Consider the following 17,903-nt stretch of genomic DNA (forward strand, 5'->3'; position numbering starts at 1 on the left):
ACATAAACAACCTTATATATAAACATTAGAAACACTAACAACCACCGCTAACTCTACCACTGCACGTTTCTTCAGATACCTGCTATTGTGTATCAGATATATTTATATCATTTACCTTATTGATAAGTCACAGTAAAGTACAGTAAGGTAACTGATAATGTTATAATGGATAGTCATAATGCAGTAGGCCTATGATCAAGAGAAATCATTGGCCACGACTACTTGACTATAACTTTCATTTGGCTTAATTTTTCTTTTGATTTGGCTCAATTTTTTATTCAGATATGTATAACTTTCATCTGAGTTAACTTTACTTAACCTTTTTCTTGATTTGGCTCAACTTTTTTACTTAGATATATATAACTTTAACTTGGCTTAACCTTTCTCTTGATTTGGCTCAACTTTTTTACTCAAATATGTTTAACTCAACCTTTAAAATTGAAGGTAAAGTCAATTTTACCTAGAATGAAGGATAAGTAGAATTGATCATGGTGAGGGTTTAGATTTAAGATCCAACAAGTTATTACTAAATAATAATATTCATTATAAAAGTGTAAATTTATATATTTATAGTCCTCCAAAATTTTGAATAACTATTTTAATAAAAACATTTTTTATTAACGAGGAAATACGGTTAAATATATGAATATATATGTATACATACATCAATTTCTATTTACAACATCATAATTTCAATATTTGAATTTATTTGTTATTTGTAATTGGATTTCTCTCAATTTTTATATTTGATATCATTTATGTGACATAGATATTCATAAGAGAGAGATTGTATCGAAAACTCACATAAATAAAAAATGAGATTAATTTGCAGTGAATCAAATCTCGTTTTAATAAGAAGATGCAGTTTTATTAAAACCACTAAATTTTAGTTAATTTTTTGCACAATTTTTAACTGTTTTTTTTTTTATTTTGGAAAATTTAAGTTGACCATTCAATATATAAAAGTTAACTAAATTTACGTGCCTTTTTCTAAAAAAAAAAAGTCATTGAATTGGTCGTGATAATTTTATAAGTTTGAGTTATGTTTAAAATTTCCTGATAAGTAATAAATTATCATTAAATAACTAGATAAAAAGTATAAACTAATATTATGAAGAAGGTTTTCTAATTTCACTCCTTAGGGTAATGTGTGTTAAAAATTTTGTCAATAAATCAAATGAAGTTTGCATTAAAATTGGAAAACTTAATAATTGATCAATTTTGATATAACTTTTTTCTTTTCAAGGACAAAAAGTTTGTTATGTTCATTTAAATGAATATATAGATTGAATATATAAATTTTTCATGGCTTACCATTACGAATGACAATGTGGGATGGGTCATGTGGGTTGATTTATGCGTGCAATAAAATTTGAGATGGATTGAGTATTTTAGTCAACTAACTGCTTGAACTTGTTTCACATAACTTGTAGTCTGTATAGGCCAATAATGAGTTAATCCATATTTGGTCCACATTGTCCGTGATGGATTGAGTATTTTAGTCAATTGCTTGAACTTGTCCCACATAACTTGTAGTTTATACCGGCTAATAATGACTTAACCCATATTTGGTTCACATTGTCCTTGTTTAATTCTAAAATTTAACCATACTATAATAGTAAATCGTGTGTGTTTTTTTAAGTAACTCGTTCATTTGTATTCTTTTATCCATCTAAAAATAGTTCCTTCATTCACATTTTTACCATTGTTTCAGTTTAGTTTAAAGTGATTTCTATTATCAACGCTTATACATAAAAATTAAAAATTAACAAATTATAAATATTATATTTTAAAAAATAGACTTATAGAATTTATAATTTCTAGTAATTTAATTAAATAAAAATAAAAATATTAAAATCTCATACCCTAATATTTATAAAAGAAAAAAATTACAAAAAATAAATAATTTTTTATTTGAGCTGTGGACCAACTCAGAAACCTATAGGCCAAATGTTATACGCAACGAATTAAAAAAAATGAGTCTCCATTTTTGTACGGGTTGAATATAAAGTAAGATAAATGAGAGAGCGATCCACATTATGATATATACTGAGAGTTGAAAAGGGGAGACGAGTGGAAGAAAATGAATGAAGAATTATATATATGAAATACATCCATTGAACTTTATTGGTTTTCTATTAGAGTGAATGGCAGAAATAGAATGAGTGATCCTTTTAGTAATCTATCGTTTTCTTCTTTCCTCTGTCATTTAATATCTATTCCCTCTGCTTCTTCGTGAAAAAATAGTATACAGATTATTTGATTCCCTACCGTAACATAAAATAAATTCTATTTGATTAACCACTTCTACGAAACTTTCCTATTCTGCTTCTCAAATGCATGTGACAAGGGAATAACGTCTAGCTAGATATATACACCGATTCAAACAAGCAACCTTTAAAATCTACATGGAACCTCTTCCGCTTCAGCTTCTCTTCTTTCTCTTTACTTATGTCTCCATAATTATTAACCTTACAAATTTTCCATTATTTATTATCAAGAAAAAACGCTAAAACTAACAATAAATGCAATTTATGACATCGACACTCTATTTTCAAAACCTAGATCCCAGGCTATCATTCAGATTTCATAGACCAGTAATATAGTCTTCATAATTTAAAAAAAAAACTCAGGGTTAAGTCAACAGCTAATATTCGAGAATAGATCCCTCCATGAAAAAATATATATCTTTGTGTGTATTAAAAAAAACACCATACCATAATGTTAGTAATTAACTATTCTGATTTGTTGACATTAACTGTCTTAATATTTTGTTATTCTTGGTTTGGTCTGATATATTTTTGTTTGATCTTTGTTATTTGATTCCCCTTTGTCAGGCGTTAGGCATAGTTTGGAGATGACTCATCTTCTGTTGTATTGAAGGATACGAATCCAACTTCAGATTTTTCTTATTTAATAAAATTCGCGTTTTTTTAAATGCATTTCCATTTTTACCTATAATAATAACACTGTATCACGTTTCCAATAATAATTTCTTTTTGTATTTTTTTATCAATTTGAAAAATGTAAGAATATTATAATTTTACGATTTCATATGCGTCAGTTATGAAATATATTATTTGCAAATTAATATGGTCAATATTTATTAAATGATTTTATTAAAATTCATCTCATTATTACAAGTTTAAAATTAAAATAAAAAACTACTTAAAGCTTTTATTAATAGAAGTGGAATCAAATTGAACAAAAAGAAAAAATGAAATTTTATGTATGAGAAAGGAAGTAAAATAAAAAGAAACAAGAGTAGTGATGGAAGGTAGGTGTGGATAGGAGTTTGAGGTCCAAAGTGTGATTGGTTTGGGCCTCCCTTTAGGGTTTTTAAAGGCCTTGGGTCGTTATAAACCTAAAACTGAAGTTAAATTCCCAATAAATCTAATGTATCTATAGATAAAAGCTTGGTTTATTACCATCTTTAACCTCTAATCTTTATACAAAGTACTTAATTAATTTCTCGAGAAAAGGGATGAAATGCTAGTATTATAGGTTATAGAGTGAGTGCATGAGAGGTATACGTTTGGTGAATTAAAAACCCCAACATTTTTCTTCTTATTATTGTTTTATTAAACGTGTGTTTAACTTCCTAGCCGTATGAAAAAATTATCCCACATATTCATCCTGATTTCTTCTAAAAGTAGTAGCATCTAAAAGTCAAAGGAGAACAATTTCTAAGTGCACCATTATTGTTCATGTTAAGTCAATAAATTTTCATAAATGAAGCCACCTAAACAGTTCTCTATTTTGATTATAATTGTTAATCCTTCAGTTATATTTTTAATGTCAAAGGTATCATAGTAATTAACATTTAAGAAAATACAGTAACAGAATATCTTGCTTGCGGAGCATGGCATCTAAAAAAAATTCAATGTGTTTATGTTGAGAATGCCACAGAACCTGAAATTACGCTTGATATGCTGTCAAAGCCACAAAAACAGAAAAAAATTACGTGGGAATAATGTCTTGCGAATTAGGTGGATAGTTAACTTCATTACATAATATGCTTTTCATCACTTTGGCTAATGTTACTCTCATGCTATGAATTTGTTTCTATATACCTACACACCAACAACACGCATCTTTTAACATTTTATCATCATCTCTTTCAATTTCATAAAACTTAATCTCACACCTTCTATGGATTAACTTTATCATAATCTTTATTAGGCAAACCATATATAGAGGCAAACTTTCACCATAATGTTATATAGCATGCATATAAATGCCATTTTTATATATTTGTTTAGATTATCTTCATGAAAATTAGTATATAAAAAATACGGACCTTATAATTTATGACTCGTAATTCTATCCAATAGGTTCAAATATCTTGGGTTAAGGTTTCCAAAATTTCTTCTATTTGTCCAAGAACGATTATGGGAATTGTGGACCCTCTCTCACTTGATAGTCACTCAGTCCCACAACAAGCTAGCAAATTTTTTTGTTTGTTTTATCAATTGCAAGAATAATCTAGCTAAGTTTAAAAATAGAAGCATTATTTAAAATGTTCATATATAGATAATAGAATAAATTTTTTTGGAGAGGAAACATGGGCTGCGATGCAAGGATGATATATACCATTATTACATCCTTTATGCTCATCCAGTTGTCGCCATATAGGATCTATGTATATACTATGGCTTAGATGAAATCGTATAGCATCTGCGATTTCTTGCAAATGGAATCTATATACATATATATATATATATATATATATATATATATATATATATATATATATATATATATATATATTAGTGAGCATTTTATACGTACAGAAGAGAAGAATCTCTGCCATGTCCCAACTATGACTGGAATTATGTCTGGGCATTAGCTTGTTTGGCATCAGGTTCTTATGTTCTTATTAGGTTCTTGGAGCATTCTTGGATTGGATGCAATTTATTTTTGGCTATTTCTTCTTCAACTTCCATACCTTCTTTTCATATCTCCATAACATAAAAAGTTAGGTTATGTAAGTTAAAATATAATTTTAGATGGTAGATTTCAAAATAGTTGAAAGTCTCACATTGATTAAAAATAAGACGATTTTATAATATATAAATGGATACAAATCTTATATTTATTTTGTGAGGTTGAAATAAACTTATAATTCACCTCTTAAGGCTTTATCAAAGTCATCCTAAGTGAATATAAATCTTATTTTATCAACAAAAATAATTAAGACTTATAATCTAGAGAAAAAATATATAATGAAAAGAGATAATATATTACAATATTTAAATTTGTAAGATTGAATTAAGCTTAAAATATGATTTTTGAATTTATCAGTCACATAAAATTGTGGAATCTAAAGCATGATTATGTAGCTTTAAATTTATCAGTGACATATTTTCTCCATTATTATATGTTTTAAAGAATGTAGTTTCGAATGTTATTGCAAAGATATATTAATAATTTTCTACATTGTATGAGAGTAAAGAAGAAAATATGGAAAACCCTTTATTTAGTTGCAAGTGGAGATAAGAATGAGTGGGGTGTCAATAGGAAACATGTTATGTATCAGTATTTAATTAGATAAAAAAAAACGATATATCATTTTTGCGTTCTGTTTATGCAAGAAACATCTATAACGCTATCTATAAAAATTTGCTTAGAAAGCTCCCTTCCCTTCATCTGCTATTACCTTCTCTATATTCTTAAGTTAGTTCATTCTGTGTTGTTTCTTATATGTGTATATATACACAGACAAAAGATTGACAGAAGAGAAAATATATAGAAGAACAATTATTATATGATCATGTAATCTGTACATATACATCTAATGAAAAACGGTGACCCCCTTTGTCCCCGCTCCATAATCATCTACAACAATCTCAAAAAGACTATGGCTCACATCATAGCACTCTTGCCAAGGAAATCAACAAACATTTCTCATGGCTCACAAGAAACATAGGGGACCACTTAACTTGAAGAAGGGAAACAGGCTCATTTAATTCAAGCATCCCCTCTGGCTTAAAGACCAAGATATGACACACAACTATGAACTTCCAATGTTATCCACCCTATCAATGACATCCAAGGCCTTCATTCGATGATTATCAAAGTCAATGACAGGAACAGAAGGTAGCCTCCTTGTTGAGAATATATCATTTTTGCTTTCACTGATTGGGGAGTGACTGCTACTCTTGCTTAGCCTATTCTGTTTGCTCAACCTGGTCTTGGTAGTGTCAAATTCTTGGCTCTTACTAATGCCCGGTGTTAGCTTCCTCTTGCTGACATCTCGGAGCATTTGTTGATCTTCAACTGTTAGCATGGGGGAAGAACAGGTTTTCTGTGTAAATAACTGCCCTGTCTTTTGGGTAGGAGAACGGATTGGTGATTTAACTGGGGACCTTATTCCTCCATTTCCAACTCTTACTTGGCTGACAAGATGATGAAGCCAGATAACAAGTTCAAGTATATAAGCTTCTGTTTTGTCTTTATCAGCATGGTGTAGTGTTTCAATTCTCAATAAATCGGTCTGACCAGCTGGTTTCCGGTTGATCTCAGACCTATACAAGCTGACATTAGAAAAAATAGGTAGAACATACAAACATAAAGGAATAGAATTCAGCCATCTGTCCTCACCCAGTATTTGCCCATTCTCCAACCCATCCAAAGCCATGATGAGCTCTGAATTAATCCAAGGTGAAAAGGAGATAGTTAAATTTGAGAGCAGAACATGTAGTAGAACATAATTTATTAAAGCTGATGCCTAATAGTAACACGGTTAAAGCAATAGTGTCTTTTGGGCATCCCAAATTGCTATTCAAAAATAGAATGATGAGCATTGTTATTTAATGATCACAATGGAAAAAAATTTAAACAGATTTGTTGTACCAAATGCAGTACTAGGACATCTAGTAATTGCTTAGTAGGGATTAGCAAATATACTTCGTTGTGTTTGCAGCAATAGGGACAAGCCACTGCAATATTTTCTCCATTTCAGCTTTGATTTGTGGGACAGTAAGCTGCAAGAATGTTTTAGATTTAGATTCAAAGATTTGGTCACAATCAATATTGGGAATGTAGTATAAGCTTTATTAGTACAACTCTTTCGGCAGAGATAAATTCAATAAAAATCATTAAAAGATGGAACTGGTAAAGTCATTAACAAGCATTTAATAAATTTAAAATAAAACCTTTCTCGTCAAGTATGGGTTACAAGAAAATTGAAAATTCTGAAGTAAACGTTAAATTTTTTAAAGGCAAAAATTTTCTGAGTAAATCATTATGTGGAATATATTAAGAGAATATTAGAAAGAAAAACTAAATATTAATTTAATAAGTGCTCACTGTTGCAAAAGCATAGACCAGCATGTAAGTTTGAAGTACATATAACAAGAAAACATTGCTTGACACATACAACAAAAATCAGTATTGAGTTCTTCCCCTTGCTTAAGTCAATTAAATTCTTCCATGCATACGACTAATATAAAAAGAGGGAGAATGGATTTATATATTCAAAATATATTAACCGGAATACATGCGAGAATAGTGCATTTTATAATCTTAATAAATTAAATGATCTTACTTGGAAGAAAGTGAGATAAAAATTCCAATTAGATTCAAACTTTCTAAATGAAAAATTAAAGGGGCACATCAATAATTAATCAAGTATTTATGGTATGGATACCCAGCTAATAAAATGTATGATGGGAATGGAATATGCACCTCTTCTTTAACCTGAAATGACTGTAACCTTGAGCGCAATGCTGATTTTACATTAGGCGGAAGCCCTTGATATAAGGCATCCCTTGTATTAGGAGGCACAGAACTTGATCGAGACACCTGGTTAAATTAAAATGTAAACTCAGGGCTACCTTCCTAATAGTCGTGCTATCATTTTTTTTAGAAACAAATAATAGGGCAGTTGTGACCATTTGTGTCTCTAACAGCTTGAGTAGCATTATATATAAAACTATAACACATCCTTTTCGCCTTATAGAGTTGGTGCCATTTTTCTATTCAATAAAATATATGAAACGATTAAAAAGATGGCCATAATCTTTCCATGATGTATGTTCTTTATCCTGATCAGTCCTAATAATATCAGAATCACAGTAGTCAGAATCATAATGCCCAAAAAATTTAAGCCAGCCCAAAAATGAAGATACACTTGTACTACATTGTCACTTCACTAGACAAGTTTTAGACTGGATCAAGCTTAATGAACAAAGGACCAGCAGACAGAACAGGCAAAAAAGAAGACAGCAAACGGACTCCAGAACCTCAAGATTTGGACAGAAAATCTCAAGCATTTTATTTTTGCTTTATTTTTTTCCTTGCATGTCAGATGTCACTCGTTTATTGGAGCATGGTTACTCATTAAGTAAATCATCATCTTATTCGTGCAAAAATATAAGAAAGAACTTCTGTGTTCATCTTACTTCTCAAGAGAAGTACGTAATACGCAAAACAAGAAATGAAAAAGAATTGCATCTCCTGTTTGACAGGCTTTGCTTCCTGGTGTGTGTATCAAAAGAAACTAGAAGTGGCCCATCAATTTTGATTAACTTTCAAAGTTTCCTAATAATGGACAAGCTTAACTTAAAATATTCAAAACAAACAAAAAATATCACCCATTTTATTAACTGCTTTTAGTTATTAAAACTTCACTTGGATAGACAAATTATCAGAACCCAGATAGCCATAGAATCAAACTGACTTTAAAATGAGGTAGGAAAACCCAAAATGTTCCTACAGTATCCAACTGATCTGTTTCTTTTTACATTAGAGGGGTAGTGGTCTTCCTTTTGGTAACATTTTTTTAAATAAAGTGAACACAATAACAGATTAGGCCAAATAACAGAAAGTCATTAAAGAATTCAGAAAATAGGAATTTTGCAATATATAAAATTTCTTGTATTAATAATGATTGAGTTATACTAAAGTATTTATAAAATCAGATACCTTGAGCTGCAAGATTGTCAATTAAGTTCTAACTGTCTACAACAAACTCCAGCTGTCCTACTAGAACTACAGGTGGCTCAATGTTAAGAATAGTCTAATACTAATTATACTAACAGTCATTCATACCATTGTGACAAATATGGAGAGAGGAGAAAACGAGAGAACTGTTTCATTTCATGAAAATAATATAAAAAGATAAGTTGAAAGAACCAATGCTATCACCATATCCCAACATTATCATGAATAGGAAGCTGAGTTTGAGGTGATTTTTTTTTAACACACTATTATGCTTGTTTGAGACCTGTGTAAATGCATTACTTCCCTTCTATTCTTTCCTTCTCCAATTTTGTTATTAAAATAATATTTTACAGCCAAAAAAGACAAAGAAAGATAATTGAACTTCCAAGACCATGGCAAATAGTAGAGATTATGTAATTTAAGTAGAATCCTAAACTCACAAGAGTGTCAATTTGAGTGATAATGTTCGCATAATGCAGAGCAAGACCCGCAGATCCCAACTTCTTGTGGTTACTTTGAGAATCATTGGCTTGCTTATCAGTATCTGCAAGGAGGAAGAGGTATAAAACAAATGTTTTATTTACCTGGTATTTTAGCAATGGCAATGGATAGTCTACATTTTGTCAGTAAAATGAAAGGAGGAGAAACTAAATTGAGCGGGATTAAGAACAAAATAGGTCAGGACAAGGTCAACAGATCAGAAAATTCATTCACAAAAAACATGGGACAAGTTAAAAAGAAATTATGAGAAACATTATTATTGCATCAAATTGATGCACACAACTTCACATCAAACCATTGAAAGCACATAAGCTTTGCAACTATAACCATACAAATGAATGGGCCCTTTTGCCCTTGTTGAATACCATATCCAGACTATAGGTCAATGCTATAGCAAAGAGTTTCTTTCGTCAATAAATCAAATACTCTTCCTACAAATAAAACTCCAGCAAGTTTGACAAATAATGACTGGGAAATAAATAGATGTCAGGTCCACCGTAACTAATTGGTCCATACTCGGAACAAAAATAAAGAATATCACAAACTTGCTAAACACAATAAAAAATACTGGGAATTCTTGAAAGCGTACCAGAACTACCAAATGCTTCATGGATCTCCAAGTATAGAAAATGGACGATGTCTACAAGCTTTTCCATCACCTGCAAATACAACAATTAGAATTTATACTTGTATGATAAGAAAAATGCTCAAGAAAAGGAGGCTGAAAGAATTGGAAAAGTAAATTTTATTAGGGAAAAAGAGGAACAAAAGGGGGAAATGAATGTAGTTAAACTGAAACAACAACAAAATTCAGTAAAAATAATTCAAGGATTTCAGAGAAAGCACATTTCAGATGCCAAATCATCAATACTACAAAACTAAACAAATACAAAATACTAAATCTAAGATAACCTTCTATTATAATAATCGATTTAACCTAAAATATTTGTAGAAATAACACTGTTTACCTCTTCTAAAATCTTGGACCATAATGATTTTTTCTTCAGATTTCTTACATGCTTCTTTTGACTCTTCAGTTCTGCTCTTAAAATTGCAAGGCTGTCTCCTACACAGTTTGTAATCATTGATCACTTAAAAATATGAGTATTATTGTGATAACAAAGACAAACATAGTTATATAACAACAAGAGAAATATGACTTGGAGGTAAATGAACTAAGATGTCACACACAGCATACAAGCTCAGTAGTTAAGATGGAGAAGAGCATCAGAGGTTATTTGTGACAACAAAGTACCAACCAAACTAAAAAGAAAGCTTTCTCATATTGTTATATGGTAGTGAATGTTTAAATAGATATCACGAGAAAAAGGTGAGAGCCGCACAAATGAATATGTTAAGATGAATGTGTAGCCACACAAAAGACAACACAAAATAATTTTAATATTATATATAAGGATATATTGGCCGGATACCAATTGAGAAAGAAATGGAGAAAATTGGTTGAGTTAGTTTGAATACAGGCAAAGAATGCCACTAGAGGATGAATCGACATATATTTTGGTCAAAACTACTGTAAACAAGACATTGACTCAGAAACAAATAAATTTTCAAATGCTCAATACAAGAACATGGAATCTGTTGTAGCTCGTATGTTATTATTCATTATTTATTTTATTTATTTTTTTCAGATTTAATTACACATGCTTCCTCACTATATGTAATGTAACTACTACAGTTTTCCTTATTTGTACTTGAAGTAATCATGGTTCTGGGATAGCCTTTATAACCAAATCTGTATACATCGTAACTTGCATTGTACAGTTTTCAATTATCAGAAATAATATTGATTTTTCCTCATGTCTCAAGAGTATTTAATGACAATTGGACAAGTAAATCCAGGCCAACATGTACCTCTTTGTGTGGCATTTGAATTGTCCTCTTCTTGAAGCTTGCGCCGATAATCTTGATCAAATCTATCTAAAGCATGCAATTCATGATATAATTCCTGCACTCAAAGAAAAAGGTCTAACTAAATTATGTCAAGTTAACAAAATCAGCTGTGCAGCATAAAGAAATAAGAACCAACTTTCCTTTCGGATGTCTATTTTTTCTCTTATTTCACAAAGTAAAGGGAGGAGATGAATTGGAATCAGATCATGACTCATTTTTCAATTAAAAAAAGAAGAAACTTCGAACCCTTCTTTGCTCTCCAAGTTATTATCGTTCTGCTTTGCTTTATTGTTTTCTGTTTTGTTCTTTAGTTGATGAATTCAACCCTCCCCTTCATAATTTTTCTCTTGGTCTTGTGAATTTCTTTCCTTCTCAAAAGAATATAATAAAAATGATCTTCAAGAAGCTTACATTCCTTTATTATTGACTCTGATGTCTCACATGCATATAACTAAAATATATGTAATATATGTATGTGTATATGCGTGTGTATGATAAAAAAGGAATGCAAATAATTCAAAAATATTAAATTGACAAGCTATTTACCCACAAATGAAAATTTGATATCCAATTAGTAGCACAGATGTTGCTTGTGTTTGTTGAGTTCAAAGTTGAAAATTAAAATGAAAAGGTAATAAATGCCACATTAATCTAGCTAAAGGTATGTAAAATTGTAAAGGTACGTAAAATTGTCAAAGCTTAGTTTGTAAGGATAATTTCTTACAAAAAAAGTCTAATATAACATTAATTACTCTTCTGTCAATTATAACCTTACTCTTCACCTAATCTTTAATTATAAGCTTTTATTGTAATGTGAAATAAAAAAGTTCATAACTATTTTATTAAGATCTACAAAATTATTGTGTTTCTTGATTTCTACAAAAGAACCTTAAATAATGGACAAAATAAAACGGGGGAATATTTATCTCAGACTACTTAACCACTATATAATTTAATTATTCATGATTACCCATATCAAACTTTTTTTTCATAATTAAACAAGAATGTTTGGAAATCAAGCTTAACTTAAATTATACAAGTGTTAAAAAATTGTTCATAGGATTCTTAATATGCATAACATGACAGATGAAAGAAAGTGGCAATTTCATTGAGAAACAATCCGTAAATTCAAGACAGTAAACCCAGAAAGCACAGGAGAAAGGTCCATCTAAGTATCTCTCAATCTAAATGTGCAAATGTATAACCTGTTAATACACATTCTTTCTTATAATAAGTGCAATAACATAGATAGCTAAGATTAAAGTTTCAGATATAAAGTGGAAATATACTAGACAGTAAATTATCAATCTCTGAAATGAAAGTTTATATCTAATTAAAAATGGACGGTGACAGTGAATCTCTTAAATAAGATACCTTTACACAACATGGCTGCAGCATAAAACAAAAGTGAATTCAACTAAGAACATGCAATTACCAAGCAATTGAGACAGCTTTATTTTCTTCATATGAATGTAGTTGTGTTTTAAGTGATATTCTTGGCAAAGGGAATGAGGGTGATAAAAGAATTTCAAACTACAACAGAGGTTTGTTTGAATAAAATTCTTCATAAACACTTTTAAAAGAAAAAAATAAATTAAAAAGTGAAACAAATCTCTCTGCGAGCTATTATATAATAGCTTCTCCAAAATATGTTTTTATACTCTTGCATAAGTTAATTTAAGTTTATGGAGAAGTTTATTTCCTTTTTTTTTTCTTGCTTTCTTCTCCTAAAAGTGTTAATAGAGAAGTTTACTCAAAGAGACCCCAAAACACAGTTTCCCATTAGTTTTGTGCAAACTGTATGTTGAACACATTCCTTAGATACAATACTCAAATACACACTTTGACAAAGATATAAAGTGTTATGAGTTCAGCATACAAATCCGAAGATGACAGGGATATGCACTGTGCCTTTTAACAGGCTTACTCACAGCTGTATATTGAACAAAGGTCATTAGTTGTTGCACCACAATTTCTGCCTCCTCTTTCAATTGTTTTTGTGGTGTAAGCTCTGAACATAACCTAAACATCAACAAAGGCAAAGAAAACCATAACAAACACAATGTTAGATGTTACAAGAAAATATATAAATAAAGACTAAATCCATTCAGCTATATTTGTTCTTAAGAAATATAAGATTAAATCAATTCAACTACAATTACTTCTCAAAATAGCGATCTAGATTGTGCCACTGAGGATCTTTACAACGATTTCCAAAACGCACAACTTCTCCCGAAAATATTTTCAACTCTTCTCTGTCAAAAAAGAATAAGAAAGTGAAAACTTTAAGAAAATAAGCTCCAAACTAGAATAAGAGTTCTACTATGTTGATCATGAAAATATCCATTATAGTCTACCTCTTGTCTGCTGCAGCAATTCTTAGGAGTTCATCCATATCTCTGGATATCAAATTTTTCACTCCTTCAGATGGCAGAACCACCTCTTTTAAATGTCTGATGTTCTCTTTTGAAAGAGATTGCATCAGATTGGCACCCTTAACAATTGTGTTTGCAACTTCGAAGGCCAAAATTGAAATTTTATTTCCTTTTGTTGACACACCCGATGTAAAACCACTACTGAGATTCAAATTTGTCATACTACTACCTAGTGTGTCCAAAACTTCTACTGCCTTGCCAAGCCCAGCTGTACCAGCTCTTCCTAAAAGTGAACTCACTTCTGATACCTGTAATACAGCAAAAGATAAGACAACAAGCCAATCTAATCCCTTGTTTGCATATATGGGAAGCCTTAAAGACCTGAAAATGGGGAAGGGGGAGAGAAAGGAAATGGTAAAGAATATAGATCCAATCTAACCCATGAGATCAAGAACAAGTTCTTCTTTAAGACCAATGTTTGGCACCATGGAGGTATTAGCTCATTAGAAAAATGAAGTCTAACTAATATAATTAAAAGCACAACATATGTAAGCACTTCTCTGTAAACTCACATATCTTGTAGTACAAACTCCAGCCTTCTTATGACAAAGAACAGAAATTATCTAGACATCTAACCACACGATATCGATTAGAAAGAAAAAAAGGAAGGACCTTCCTGTTGCACCTTCCAATCAATTGGCTGACATTCACTATAACTCTCCTCCCTATAAACCTCACAATGTGTTGCCAAGCTGGGACTCTTGCACATCCACAGTCCAGCATGAAGGGGAATATGGCAGCTGAAATTTGTTATTATTTTCTCCAATTCATAGATTGCTTATGCATTATTTGTAGTGAGACACTTGTCACACATCCCTCCCATTCTCTCCCTTGTTTGTTAGGACACTTGGCAAACATCCTTGTTATTCTCTTTCTTGTTGGTTAGGTACAGTTTTCTATACAGCACCTTGTACCGATCTTTTCTGCAATGAGAATGCATGAAATCATTTCATAAGTATCTTCAATGCTCACTGTAGGTTCAAATGTGATTTGGTTTTACCTTCGCTTTGATACACTAAATTTTGTTGTATTGGCCTTAGCTAGTGATGAATTTTAATCACATTTCCAGAGAAAGATAAAAGAGAATTTGTATTAATGTTAAATGAATACAAAAGTGACCGAGTCTCTAATTTACAGGCCTATCAGGAGTCAGTCAAAACTCCTAACAGATACTGCTCAATACAAAATACAAAAGAGAAGAGTATTCTCTTAACTCTGAAGAAGATTCATTGAACCAATTTAGATAATTAAATACACAAAATAATGAGAAATATCCCGTTAATAATTAAAATTAGCATAGTTTTGTAAATATTGGAATTTTTTATGGCTATTGTTTTACATAAATACACACTATACTTCGTGAAAAATTGCAAAAAATGTGGAATACGCTCCCATTGCCCAGCAGCAGTCTTGTCAATGCAGGGTGAGGAGTGCAACCTGGCACAAACTATACGTATGAGACATGAGAGAAAAATTAAATCACATAGATTGAGTATGAAACTACAAGAGGAGATAACTGGAGTGAGATTGAGAGAAGTGGTAGATACTAAGAGTGACCTTCGTTCCCATGATGATATAACAAGATGCAGAATCGGTCATGCAATGACATAGAAGGCCATAGCCCAGGGCAGCAGTGCAAATAGCGCATGGTGACCATTGTGAATAAAGGAGAGGTCCAGTGGTGTTTGCATAAAGAGATTTGCAAATGGGTACGGAACAAAGAAGATTGCAAATGGGTACGGAACAAAGAAGATTGCAAATGGGTAGGCAAGGATTTGGTAAATGAGAAGAGATTTTAGGGATTTTGGAACCTGGTCAAACACAAACCAGCTTTTTTTACTTGCTCTGCCTTGCTGGGGACCAACGATCCCACAATTGCACATGGAATGTCGCAATCCAGCTCCAACCTTACTCCTTGGCAATCCCAACAACAATTCAGCTTGCCAAGGCATGTTCGATTGGCAGATCATATGATCCTATGAGGTAAATCACGATTTTAATAACAATGGTACAGATGACTTGGGATCACTGGAAAAATTTCCCCATGTCAGTTGGATTAAAAGCTATAAGGTTGGTTTTACAGGAATTCCAAGCATGAAACTGCTTTATGTGGTAGAAATTGGAGATGCAGTCTGCCCAAAAATAATATGTTGTCACTCTATGCAAATTTGGCGGCTCTTTAGTGAATTTCATCAGTGTATACTATCAGGAGCTCTGACCTAATAGCTTAAGCTTTTTGGAGAGATAATCTTGATATTGTATCAAAGCGTCAATATACAAGAGCTCACAAGTTTGATGCTTGATGCCACTATTCTAAATAAATGTGAATTGGCGTGTTAGCAAGGCAAAAAAAATGCCTGAGTTCCCACAGAATAGGTTAAGCTTTTGGGAGACTTTTATCTTTGTCAGAGTGAAGTACGTAAATTTTTAAGGGTATACCATTTTAGCTAAATATGCTTTGAGATTTTGGTTCATGGCTCCACCTAAGTGCTCTCTACCCATGGCTTTTTCAAGAGAGTTTCCGTTTCTAATCTGAAGACAGTTTGTTTTCTTTCTCTGAATAGTATCTTGTCCCCTCAACTGTACCTCCCCTCTTTTCTCTCTAATGAAATAGCTTTTTCTATTATAAAACTTCTTGGTTTTCCTTCATATTCACACAAAAAAACAGCTTTCCAGCCAGGGGCATCTTTGCAGCATATTGATTATAAGAACTTCCAAATACAAAATAAGCTAATCCAACCTAGAAGAATAAAAAGATCAAACATGAGAAAGGTAACTCAACTTAACAGCAGCTTGTTTGGACTTAGATTTATGCGATAAAGCCCTGGACAGGCGAGGAATCCCATCATTGATATCATCTGCCATTGACCCATAGGAAACATTTTCCAATCCAGTAAAAGAAAACGACTCCCGTTGATGTTTATCCAAGTCATCATCATCAGGAAGCGCGTTTGAATTGCTATCTATACTTCTGGGAGGTCCAATAGACTGATAAGCCATTCCAGCCTCACTATTAGCATGACCATTAGCATGCCTCGAGCTTCCACTGAGTGCATTATCCACAGCTACACCATCAACAGTGCCTTTCCATGACCTCGAGCAAATACCACCCATATTATGTCTAATTGCTTGTGACTCTATAGTTTTACTCTCTGTACACAATGCCCATACAAAACACCCTGTAACTCAAACAAAACCTCAACACAGAGCCTTCAATTCACAGGAATGGTATAATCAAGGCACAAAATTTGATGATACCAGTTTTGATCACCCTTACTGCTCCACTCCATCAACTCTGTTCAAGTCACAAAATCTTTTCTAAATTAGAAAAATAAATTAAAAATCCATAAAATCTAACATAGTAAAAAAAAATCCAGAGGAAAACAGGAGAGACCCAATTAACTAATTAAAGAGAGAAAAACGGAACACCCCAACCCATGAATCAAAGCTATTCTACAGAAACCCAATAGAGTAGTGGATCAAATAAAGGTAATCGACAGGGTAGAGAGATACCAGAAGAAGAGATCTGTGAGAAGTAGCAAGTGTGCCATTCTGAGAGGAAGAGAAGCAAAAGGGGTGCAAGAGAAGGTGAATGGCAATGGAGGGTCAAAGGGATCCAAGAGAAGCAAAGAGAAGTTGAGTGAGCTTTTTTTGCCCTCTCTCTCTCTCTCTCCCTCCCTCTGTTTCACATACACAGAGTCCTCTGCCCCCGAAGTGAAACAGGAGCAGCTGGCACACGCAACACAAAGGCACAGAGGCAGACTCAGTGAATCAGCTATTCTCTCTCTATCTTTCTCTCTCCACTCTGCTGTGTTGTTCCATTTTCAGCGATGGTCAAAACCCAGAGTTCACACACGCATCACAACACAGCACAACCCCACTAACTGTTGTTTTGTTTTATTTTGACCGTGGGTGAAAATGAAGATCAAAATGTTCTCCCAACTACCAATGAAACGCATCCATTCATGGGGTTGCCTTCGTCTTTTTCACTGCCTTCCTATCTCTTAATGACAACAATCACCTTTGTGTAATAAAAACATTTTTCTTGTCAAACCTGAAATTTCTTATTTCGTTCCAAGATTCAGAAAACATAACATTCTCCACTTCCCA

At 32.0% G+C, this 17,903-nt stretch overlaps 1 protein-coding gene across 1 annotated transcript; it reads right to left on the reverse strand.

The window, feature by feature from the left end:
• Positions 1-5,747: 5,747 nt before the first annotated feature.
• LOC148202428 (protein PSK SIMULATOR 1-like) lies at positions 5,748-17,639 on the reverse strand. The gene is made up of 13 exons (XM_088110074.1): positions 17,307-17,639; positions 16,575-17,106; positions 13,716-14,041; positions 13,521-13,613; positions 13,290-13,380; positions 11,320-11,413; positions 10,416-10,513; positions 10,037-10,106; positions 9,387-9,490; positions 7,690-7,806; positions 6,910-6,986; positions 6,604-6,648; positions 5,748-6,527 (listed from the first exon to the last, which is right to left on the reverse strand). Exons 2-13 carry the CDS (start codon positions 16,905-16,907, stop codon positions 6,014-6,016), a joined length of 1,962 nt encoding a protein of 653 aa, XP_087966200.1. The 5' UTR covers positions 16,908-17,106; positions 17,307-17,639; the 3' UTR covers positions 5,748-6,013.
• Positions 17,640-17,903: the final 264 nt, after the last annotated feature.

This window comes from Vigna umbellata, chromosome 3 (genome assembly GCF_029865625.1).
Source record: "Vigna umbellata cultivar VRB3 chromosome 3, Vumbellata_1.0, whole genome shotgun sequence".
Lineage (NCBI taxonomy): Eukaryota > Viridiplantae > Streptophyta > Magnoliopsida > Fabales > Fabaceae > Vigna > Vigna umbellata.

Coding starts and splice junctions, on each gene's coding strand:
- LOC148202428 (XM_088110074.1), bottom strand. CDS start 16,907: ATGGGTGGTATTTGCTCGAGGTCATGGAAAGGCACTGTTGATGGTGTA. Junction 13,614..13,715: donor ATTGCTGCAGCAGACAAGAG/GTAGACTATAAT, acceptor CTTTTTTGACAG/AGAAGAGTTGAAAATATTTT. Junction 10,514..11,319: donor TTCAAATGCCACACAAAGAG/GTACATGTTGGC, acceptor CAAACTGTGTAG/GAGACAGCCTTGCAATTTTA.